At 39.9% G+C, this 12,177-nt stretch overlaps 1 protein-coding gene across 3 annotated transcripts in view; it reads right to left on the reverse strand.

Annotated features, from left to right (window-relative positions):
• Window positions 1–12,177, reverse strand: part of LOC136883515 (kelch domain-containing protein 2) — an 82,457-nt gene that overhangs the window by 34,111 nt on the left and 36,169 nt on the right. The window contains exon 7 of one of the 3 annotated variants that reach the window (XM_067155877.2): window positions 3,280–3,455. The exons of 1 other annotated variant lie outside the window; for it this stretch is intronic. In XM_067155877.2, the coding sequence (XP_067011978.2) occupies window positions 3,280–3,455 (176 nt within the window). Of the gene's footprint in view, window positions 1–3,279; window positions 3,456–12,177 lie in introns of those variants that run through there. One more of the 3 variants, XM_067155879.2, reaches the window with a different exon arrangement.

Genomic DNA, 12,177 nt, shown 5'->3' on the forward strand with positions numbered 1-12,177 from the left:
TAGATATAATGGCACTTCACTTTTCCTTAAAGCAACATCAGCAGTTTGTTTCCATGTTGCCTTAGGACGCCCTCTTCTACTCTTCGGCTCTTTGATGGCAAGAGCTTTCCGTACTAAATGGTGTTCATTTCTTTTTCTGACATGACCATACCAGCGGAGCAGTTTCTCCTTCATCTTGTCGCCGAGGGGCACAACTTTAAAGGATCCTCGCACGTGCTCATTGCGCATTTTGTCATGCACAGAGACTCCCGCAGACCATCGCAACATCCGCATCTCTGACGTGGTCACGCTTTTTCTGTCTTGCCCAACATTCGGAGCCATACATGAGGGCAGGTCAGACAGTGGTTTTGTACACTTTGCCCTTTAATTTGACTGCCATCCGCTTATCACACAGAACACCAGTAAGAGACTGCCATTTCATCCAAACAACACTGATGCGGTGCTTGACATCTGCATCGATATTACTGTCAGTTATGATGACTGAACCAAGATATTTCAACTTGTTGGTCATCATTAGTGGTTCTCCTGCAAGGAAGACAGTGTTGTGTGGGGCCCCCTTGCCCTGGCTGGGCAACGTTGAATTACATGTACTCTGTCGTCTTGCGACTTTTTCTTAATCCATTTGCCTCTATTATTACTCGCCATAGTTCCACGACTGCCTCAACATCCTGACATGACTCACCAACCAAAACAATATCGTCTGCATAAAGTGTGGTCCACGGCAGGTCTGTCATCAACTGCTCCGTCAGGTAGTCGATGACATTGTTGAACAGTATCAGGCTCAGTGCCGACCCCTGATGTACACCAACATCAACACGGAAACTATCTGAAACACCTGCAGTGGTTTTCACCACAGTAGAGGGACGCAGGTACATATCTTGGATCATTTTTACATACACCTCAGGAACATTTTGATGTTCTAGTGCTGCTCAAACAATATCTCTAGGAACGCAATCGAAGGCTTTCTCCAGATCGATGAAAACCATATGAAGGTCTTTACATAGCTCACGGTGTTTCTCAATCAAGATCCGCAGAGTCTGAACTACGTCACTTGTTAACATACCTGATGTGAAACCACACTGATTCCGGTGGATGTTAATCAAACCTTTGATGCGGTCTGCTATGACGCGCTCCCAGATTTTGAGTATGTGAGAAGTGAGTTTGATGCCTTGGTAATTCTCACATTCTCGGACATCCAGTGAGGATTTTGGTGAACAATTTCGTCAACCACTCATTTCCTTCGGCACCTAGGACTTTCCATGGTTCAGCTGGAATATCACAAGAGCCCACTGCTTTGCTGTTCTTCATCTGACACAGCTGCTGCAATATTAGAAGGGGGGGACTTCAGACACAGGCCCCTCAACTGGACACTGTGAAACTGCTCTGCCTCGTGGAACTCCTCATTAAGTAACCCTTCAAAATACTTCTTCCAGCGGTTGTTAATGGCTTAATAGTTATTCAGTATTGTTCCCCGATCATCATGGATATATTTGGTGGCAACAATATCCCTGGATTGTCTTTCGCACTGAACAGCGACCTTGTAGAACTGCTGCACACCCTCTGGTGCCTCTAAGTCGACATAGAGGCCTTGCTACGCTTCACTTTTAGCTATTGGTACGTCTCACTTGGCCTGCTTTTTGATGATCTTATATTCATTCTTCCTTTAGGTGTTGTCCATTCTGGTTGTCTTTCTCTTTTCACCATGCTTGAAATGCAGTCTTTTTCTTCTTCAGTGCCTCGTGGACGTTATATTTCCACCACTAGGCTTCCTTGCCCATTTTCAGTATGCCACCAGAAACTCCAAAGGTGGTACAGTACTACTGAAATCTCGTCCACATTTGATCTGGGGTGTCGTCGTTCTCCTGCACGTCCCAGGCGATATACGCCCCAATATCATCAATGAGTGGTTTTCGCAGCCTGAACCACTTAATCTTTGTAGTTTGTCTGACTCTGTTGTTTAACGGACACCGTAGCAATACCTCTCCGATCAAAAGCCTATGTTGAGATGTCGGAGGCTCTCCTGGCATGACCTTTAAGTCAACAAAATGTCTCAGCAGATCACGGTTGCACAGAATGTAGTCAATTTGTGTACGTGCAACTTTCTCTTCCACTCGGTCTTGTACCATTGATGAGGTCTTCACCCTGTATGTGATAAGATGCTCTTCCTTCTTCTGAAAGTATGTGTTGACTACAGTTAGACTGTACGTGAGGCAAACTGGAGGATCTCTTCACCCTGGTCATTCTTCATTCCGTAACCAAAACCTCCATGACATTCGGAATAAGCCTTACCAGTCCTTCCAACGTGACCATTAAGGTCACCCAACACAATCTTGTTCTCTTCATGTGGCACCTGCTGCACTAGAGATCGTAGTCATCCCAGAATTTTTTGTTTTGTGATTCCATCACAGCCAGCCTGAGGCGCATATGCAGAGATCACATTCAGGCAGATAGTGGTCTGCAAGGCTTAAATGGTTGGGACATGTAAAGGGAATGCCAGGCACTCGAACACCATCTGCATACATGGAACAGCCAGTCAGTGGAAAGAGAGGTGTTGGATGACCAAGGAAATGATGTTTGGACGAACTGAAGATAGATGTTGACAGTAGATGAGGGGACTGGAGAATGATTGTGGAGGGAGAGATTTGCATGGACAAACAATGCTGGTGAGAATTCATTCAACACCACCCTACCCGGCAAGCTGGAAGGGTTACATGATGATGAAGGCTAGCCGTGGATGACTCATGAGTATTTTTGAACTCAGTTTTTGCAGGACAACTAGCAGTGTGCAGTGCATTCCAGCCAATTAATAAGAGAATAATGTGAATTTCCACAGACTTACTACCAGTTTGCGCCAGAGAAATTCATATTTACTCTTGCAAATTGGTAATACAGTACAGACATCAAAACATTTTGAAGTTTATGATGCGACAAGTTATTTGATAATTTATTTATATTTTATAGTTCATTATATTGTAGTATTTACAGTCTTCGATATAAATATTTAACAAAGCCATACAAATACAATACCAAAAATTTTCAATATTTCCTTTCCTAAAAATTAGGGTGCGGGGATTATTCGTGCATATACAGTATTTAATGAGGCAGGTGGATCTGAGTTCAACATATTTTCTCAATTGGTAGAATCAAAGTGGACAAAGCAACCTTCATTCTGTGTTCCATAATTATGCATGCTACGCCTCTAGGCATACTTTGGGAACCTCTGATTTATTTGAAACAAGAGAAAGAATGTTACAAGCAGACATGCCAGCTCATATTTACTTTCAACTTTAGTCTTGTCTCGTAAAAGGGCTGAGTGAGTCCGGAGACGATGACCACCTCATCGGGAGCGATATTGCAAGCTCCGTGCCAGCACCTGAGCTCCCCGTGGTCGTAGGGAAGTGTATACTCGATCCAGTCACACTCCTCGCCATTGATCAACAACAGCCAACAATCATCTAAAGAGAACAGCATCGACTCAGAACATAATGAACACAACACAAGGTGGTGCATGAGCAATGCAGGCACTTTCCAAGAACTGCAGCATTTTTGTGTATTTGAGGGGGGAGAGGTGGGAGGGTAGTAAATAATTCTCCACCTACAACAAATAGCTAACTATTAAAGAGGAAAATCCCACAACGTCAGGAAGCCTGAGCATTTTAGGGGCGGGGCATTGAATGAAGAGGCCAAATATCCCACCCTGACACAATTAAGGACAGCTTCCAAGGGAGCTGAGGTTCACTGTCCTCTGTTTAAATTCATATTTATTCAATTCAGTTATTTATATACTGTATTTTAAATTATTTACTTGTAGTCATTTTCCTAAACCTGACTTGCTTTCTTTGTTTTAATGGTGTATCGTGATACTTTATCCTGCTTTAACAGGAAGTACAATTCGGCAACCATCCTCTATTAACACCAAGCAGGAGGAAAATGGAAGAGGTCCAACACTTCAAAGTTAAAGCATGGCAAAAGGAAGGGAAAGACCACAACGGGAATGAAAATAAAAGACTCCCTAGGCCCCACAAACCTAATATCACCAGGATCAGAAAATAACAAAAGCTGACCAGGGGAGGTTGGACAGGGAAAAAATGAGCGTGAGGATCTGACAGAAGTGGAAGCAATGACAGGCTCAGCTAGCGGACCCCTCATTCGCCATCCCATGCTCCTAAGATGAAAACCACTGGCTCCCCTTTTAGTCACCGTTGACGATACACAATTTGAATTGAGGAAAAGTTCAACCTATTCAATACTAAGTATGTCATAAGATGTTTACAACTTGTTATTTATTAGTTTAAAATACCGGTTTCGATGCACAGTAGTATCATCTTCGGCTTGAAGTTACAAGATGGGCAGGATACATAACATATTACTGTGTACAACATACACGCAATGCAAAGTACAAATGGTTACAATTTTACATTTAGGACTAAATAAACAATGGATAAAATATGATGGAGTGATGAGTGCCATTTTCACTGTTAGCAGTGAATATTCTGGAACAAAAATGGACGCTATGCCGCGACAACATTACAAATAAGATGCTAATATAACTGTAAATGTCGAGAAGATCATACTCTTATCAGGTACAAGTCGAGAAATAATATCTAGAAGGGAGTGAAAAAGAATGAAAGATAGAATATTGTTAAAAAATTTATTATTAAAAAAATTCATTCGAGAAGGAACCAACACACAACGAGATCACTACGGCAGATTAATACGGAAAGAAGACTATAATCATAAAAGCAGGTTTTAATTGAAGAGCAAATAGAAATATACAGCAGGGAAATCATGCAAGACAACGAGAATACCGCATACTTGCAAATTAATAAACTGAAATAGATCAACTGGTCAGAATCGTTGCGTAACCAGTTACGTCACGAAACACCGAGTGAAGGAAATACCCAGCATCATTTTTGCTCTCAAGAAAATAAGAAATACAACAGCGATTAGAAACAAACTATAGAAAATTAAATCACAGTATAATTGAAATCTTTATAACCATATTAGTAATCTGCAAGACATTGGCACGATTCAACTGAAAGAAGCATTAGTATCAATATATTTCTAAATCATAGAAGGCTTTGTACACTAAGATGATGAAACTGACCATCTTAATCTATATTTCCGTTCTAACTGCACAAGAAATGGCCAACATCATGTGCTAAGAAGACCGAGGCAAGGCTGTCTGGAGATGGGGACTTGAAGCCAACAAACCTATTCCCCGATGACGGAGGAGAGACCTACCCAGATGTTCCCCGAAGGCTAATACAATGTTACAGTCGTATTAACAAGATGTCGTAAGCAGTTGGACACAGCAGCGAGGGAAAACAGGAAGAAAAGATAAGTTTTTTAAAATATCATTACCGTAACTAATTTAAATAACATGTTTTTGAGAAGTGCCATTTTCTATTTGTATGAAATATGTATGTGCAGGGCTGTCGTGAATTCATATTCAAGAGAAGTGAGTTGCATGTGGAAAGGCAATTGATTTAACACCATAGGAGGTTATTAGGTAGTCATCTGACCAAAACAAGTTCTTTGAGTTAGGATATATTTAACCAGTGATAACCAAGTCATGCGTTTGTAATGCTATCAATATTGAGTAAAGAGGTTAACTTACTTCAGCTGTTGATATGATATGACAATGTGGTTAGTGTTATAATAATATTAAAATATTATACTACGAAATGGAGTTAATGTAATTCCATATATACTGTAGGTTATATCGAGGTCATAGGAAGACATATGAAGAATATGAAAGGAATCAGAAGAAAATTGAGAAGGAAATGGAATACATCAGTGGATGAATAATATTTGCGAGGTCATATGCGTCAAGTTAAGATAGGTTATTGAGGTCATTGTTATGAAAAGTGAGATATAATATGAGAGATATGAAGCAGATGATATACATGTGAAGAATGGTTGAGTAATAAGAAGAATGATGGTGGTGATTATTTTTTCATCGAGAATGAAGAGATGGATATATTTTATTGACGATGTCAAGTTAGTTGATGCAATTTAAGGTTGAGAGTAGATATATTTGATTCCATAACGCATATTAGTCCTTCAGTATTCCATATATAACACTAAATATGATCCATGTAACGTGCATATGTTGGTTAAATACCTGTAGATCATCAAAAACGAATCCACATAGGGAAGTTAATGTGAACTTAGCCCAGATTATCCTGAATTTCTAACCACAAAAATCTTTATTCAAATAAATAGAGTTAGGAGGCTTGTTTGATCATATTAAATGGTATCACTGAAGAGGTTCTCTGTAACTGAAGGATGTTAACATATTAGTAGAGTATTCTTAGATGACAGACTACAGAATTTCCGGAAATAACATTAAATAAGATGTCAGGAGTAACTGGTGACATAATGACAGATCACATATTGTAAACATATTGGCACTTAGATTAATTTTGGAAATTTTTATTTTATTTTTGATGAACAACTTTGATAATCAGTAATGGTAACTTTGATTATTTTTAGAGCAAAGTGATGATTCAATGACTTGTCTTATCTTTTCTTCCTGAAGTGTACGAATGTTAGGGACGTATATTTTGAAATACTCTATTTACAAAAATAAATGAGAAAACGAGTCTTTTCCTTATATGAAGGTTAACAAGCGTGATGATTGTGATAATGAAATGGTGACAGATAGATCCAGGCAAAACAAACTGAAAACTTGTGAATAGATTTGCAATGTACTGTATATAAATTAGGAGAATTTAAGAAATTAGGTTGCATAAAGGAAATGAAAGAATATAAAACGTGATTTTTATTTGATAATTTATAACAAGTAATGAACATCTGAGTCATTTTCTATATCCCACAGAAATAGCAAGAATTCATGTTTTTCACTTGAGATTAAAGGCCTTTAAATGTTCTATAAATATTAGGCAGGTTGGTTAGATGATGAGATAGATAGATTTTCTTCAAGATATTCAGTTTTCAAATCATTTTCAAGATCTTTTTAATTTAATAAAGATATATTAGATAAATTTATTTATTCTTTCAATGGCTACTTAGGTTAAGTATGTGTTTATAAGTAATCATAGGCTAAGAATCATAGGAATTTATGATGAAATGAATCGAATAGCGAAATGGAGACGTCCAACGCATAGATATAATACAAGTTCATCTGTTTACCTCATTCGGCGACTCTCTATCAGAACTCATGACACCTAATCGACACTGAACTGAAGATCAACGATAGTTTCGAGCTAGTCTGGATCTTTTCGCGACTCGACCTGGACGCGGGAATGGTGCAGATGTACCGCATTACAGGCGTTATAGTCTAGTATGATACATTAATGTTGTATAATAAAAGTTGGTGAGAGAGAGTAAAAATCTTGATGTAATATCATGATGGAATAAAATTAATGTCTACATTTCTGTTAATATCAATGGAGATATAAATCAAGGTCCAGTATAATGTATGGTTGGCAAGGCCATCTGATATTTGTTTTCAGCTGGTACACCTTATGTTGGGCAGTTGAATGAGGTTGAATTTAAATTAAAGTTGTCTCAGCTCAATATAGATAATGAAGCCTTGTTCAGCATACTTGTGTGTTGTGAGAAGAGGTGTGGACTGAGGCTCACAGCACTCAGTGAACAATTTATCAGTATAATCTGCTGGTGTCTGACTCGTTGGCTGAATGGTCAGCCTACTGGTCTTTGGTTCAGAGGGTCCCGGGTTCGATTCCCGCCCGGTCGGGGATTTTAACCTTAACTGGTTCATTCCAATGGCACGGAGGCTGGGTGTATGTGTTGTCTTCATCATCATTTCATCCTCACCACGAAGCGCAGGTTGCCTACGGGTGTCAAATAGAAAGACCTGCACCTGGCGAGCCGAACCCGTCCCGGGATATCCTGGCACTAAAAGCCATATGACATTTCATTTCATCTGCTGGTAGGCACTGCACATAGTAGTGCAATGACATTAACACAGTCCCAAATGCTGAATTGTTCATTTACCCACCCCCCGCAGTTTGCTCAAATCCAGTTACCATAACTTTTAAGTCATGTACCACTGCCAATGCCTCCATTCTAATAACTTGGCGACTTAATGGATAACCCCACTTGTATTTCTCCTACACAAATTCAGTAAAACACCTTTCGATTTCTTGTAATTTAGCTGTCTTTGGGCATTTGAATGCTCCTTCTGATCTGCTGAATTTCTAGACTTTACTTCATCTTTCCACCAACCTTATACATTACATTCAGAAACTATAAGACCTATCTGTGTTGGTGCAATGAAAAGCAATTAGTTTTTTTTTCAAAACAACTTTTTCACAGCCTTTACAGTATTACTGTTTTTCCTCCTGTAAAGCCCATATTTTGAAGCTTCTATCAAAACTTCTCTCCCTTTTATTTAACTGAACTGAAGACATTCTCCTTTCCACATAATCCAACATGACTGGAATAGTGACCAAAATTGAATGAATTAACACAATAACACCAAGCCGAGCAACAATAGATCACAAGCCTTAAATTGAAAAGAAACCTCAAAAGGCAGCAATTTCACTGCACAGTCTGACACTGCCGAGTATAAACATTGATGCCTTTCTTCTTCGCTATCATTTTTTTTTTTTTTTTTTGCTAGTTGCTTTACGTCACACCGACACAGATAGGTCTTATGGCGACGACGGGACAGAAAAGGGCTAGGAGTGTGAAGGAAGCGGCCGTGGCCTTAATTAAGGTACAGCCCCAGCATTCGCCTGGTGTGAAAATGGGAAACCACGGAAAACCATTTTCAGGGCTGCCGACAGTGGGGTTCGAACCTACTATCTCCCAAATACTGGATACTGGTCGCACTTAAGCGACTGCAGCTATCGAGCTCGGACCGCTATCAATTAGCCTTGACAAAGACAACTGGACGGATGGAGAAACGGCAGCCCTCACCAACCGGGGATGCGGCACAACAGCCCAAGCACCACATGTAAAAACATGACACGAGGTCACAACTAGTTAAAGTCCATTTTCCACATTACAAATAATTACAAATCATGAAAATAAAACTTGTGAAAAAGTATGCTTTTAGTGAAATAAAGAGCACTAGAAATTGGAAAAGAGAAAGCTCCGAAACCTTATATTAAACAGAACTAAATACCTATATACACTTAGAAAAAATTGAATCAGTCATTTAAGAAAGGGCACATGTCCAGAAACGCAACTTTTCAGGAGGAGCAAAAAACTGATTTAAAAGCCAGTCTTGCTAGTTACGTTAAATGTATGTATTTTGTCCGTTAGTGTTAACGATTGTGGATAGGTTACGTTATAAAATATGGGATAAAGATGAAGGACTTTATGGTAATTGACAGATAAAAAAATTGGATATATGCCCTTTCTACAATGATAGCTGAATAAAAATCAGTTTTGGAGCAAAAACGCTTTGTTTATTCAAATAACTTAGACACACTGTGTCGTTGTTCTACAACAATAATCATTTGAATGATGACAGTTAATCACAATCATTGTCAGTCACACGAACAGTTAGTCATGCAAGTATTTCGTTGTAAAAGTCTTTGTACTGCCCCTGAATGTACACTTCTAGACGTTTTAGGTCATTCATCTTATTCCTGTCAATAGGAATTGGTTCGTCGTAGGCTAGTTCGTTAGGAAGTTGAACGTTTCTGTCTAGATGCAAACGGAAGAAGTGTTCAGTAAGGCCATTGATGAACTGTTTTGTCCGTACGGTTCCGGGATCATTGGCAGGGTAAAGAAAGTGCAAAGATGATGCTGGCTGGAAACGAATTTTCAAGTTGGTAGGCACTCCTCTTCCTCGAAATTCAACTGACAACCCTCCCCTCTTATCAAATTTCGGCCATCATGCAGTAAAGTTAAGAATATTACTCGTCTCCACCAGAATGATGGTGAACTTGTCATGACGAATAGGTGCCCGTAAGATGATTTCACAATATTGTTTCACATCATAAATTCGATTAATTTTTTAACAGTTTGTTTAATGATAGCAAAAGCTCTATCACAGGCATTGAATGATTGCCCTCGCATAGAGAAGTAATGGTGAATGGTTTCAAATCGCTTCATGTCAACAAGTGCTGCACATAATCTGATCACTGTATGAATTTTTTTCTGCCCTACAGCGCCATTAGGGAACATTCGAAGCTATTTTACACTCTTTGGTACACATGTTTGGATATAGCGTAACAAAAAGCTATACATTTCATTGGCACCTGTACCTTTGCAGTAAACATAAAGCACTGACGAATTTGTTTGCATATTGTGAATGCCAAACGTGTTCACCCAAAGCTTTCGCATGTAGAATATGTCCTGCACTGGTATTTTTGGCAGGGGAAGGTTCTGACAATAATCAAAACACAGTCCTAGTATTTCGGGATTACTCTTGCATTCTAATGTAGTTTTCTTCAGGCAGAACAGGCAGATGTTCCTTCCAGTAAGCAAAGAAGTCATGCAAGAAAGGGCACATATCTAGGGATATGTACCCTTTCTTAAATGCCTTCCAAAGAACACCCAAATGAACCTTAAATATCAGCATGTTACTGGCTGGATAAGTGACCTTTCTTTTGTGACAAGGTGCGCAAGGATGAAAAGAACATAAATCTGCAAAGAAACAAAAAACGACAATTTGGACATGTGCCCTTTCTAAAATGACTGATTCAATTAGTACCTATCTGAAATATATCTGTCCTTATGTATCTTCGATATGCAAGAACCAACAATTGGCAGCAGTAACTCGTGTGCGAATATATAATTTTTTCCTGAATAACAATTAGCTTAACACGTATTTTATACAATTAAATTAACACATATTTTTTTCAGTACAATGAAACCTTACCCTAAGTGTACTGACACTTAAAATACAAATGTTAAATACTGTTTCGGGGATAAAAAATGTAAGGTCAGGTGAGATATTTCTGTCTGCCTGCCTTTTCCCCCTTACAATGTACACTGATGAGCAACAGAATTAAGATACCTGGACAATAGAATTTAGCACCCCATTTCACTGAGATGATGGTGGTGACATGTTGTGATATGGACTCCACGAGGTATCGAAGACTTTAGGGAGCCATACTAATCCACAACAGCTGCACAACCTCCCACAATACACAGTGAATGGACGGAGCAAGGTCCAGGGCATCCAGATTCCTATTAATAACATCTCAGAGGTGCTCAAAAGGACTGAGGTCAGATGACCTTCAAGACTAAAATAGCATCCTCATGTCTGTGTCCATAGAACCAATCGGCCATAATTCGGAGCGATGGGATGGTGCATTGTCTTGGAATCCTGCAGGATGCTAGAGGCGAATAAATGGGTGGACAGCAGGTTCCCGTAACATTCGCCGGATAGGAACATTGGCAGATATACCAGGAGTTCCATTTCATTCCACATGAACAGTCCTCATATGTGGATACTGCCACCACCAGCTGAGCTATAACAAACTGCCAAGAGAAACCTATTGCCTCGTGCTAGGTGATGCACTCGTACCCTGCCATTGTCGTGTACCAGCTGGCACCTCTACTCATCTGACCAGGCAACCTTCTTCCATACTTCGAAAATCCGAAATTGGTGTTCCTCTGCTCATGTCAGTCATTGTGCCCTCTGATGTGCAGTAAGCAGAGGTACCACAGTACAATGGTGACTGCTATATGCTATTGCTAGGAAATGGCTCTGGATGGCATAGCTGCTCACACTTCGTCGTTGTCCAGCACTAAATTTGCAAGTGATCTGCTGCACTCTAGCCCCGTCTATTACCTCTTACCATATGAGCTAGCCGATGGTTACCTTCATCATCAACACGCTGTACAACACGGTAGTTGACCCTGGACGGTGGTGGTAGTATTCTCCGAATCCACATACTTGTGGAACACTCCTGGCATGCTGGCCCATGAAAAGCCCAGTGCCTGCACAACTTCGGAGATGGAATGACCCATATGTCTGGCATCGATAATCAGGCTCCAATCAAATGCGCAGAGATCTCTTGTCTTGCCCATCTTGTAGTCAACCGTTATTCACGTGGCCAGTACAAGGGCCCAAAAATGTCGCTATCTTGTGCTACGCCGTATTAATACATTTAACGAGTTTACAACAGTGCCATTTTCCCCGTACGGCAAGACATCTCTAATTCAACTTTCCGTCATCTTCTTTTGTGTTTGTCCTATGTTCCTGTTCTTTTACCACCTGTA

This window comes from Anabrus simplex, chromosome 11 (assembly GCF_040414725.1).
Source record: "Anabrus simplex isolate iqAnaSimp1 chromosome 11, ASM4041472v1, whole genome shotgun sequence".
In the NCBI taxonomy this organism is placed as follows: Eukaryota; Metazoa; Arthropoda; class Insecta; order Orthoptera; family Tettigoniidae; genus Anabrus; species Anabrus simplex.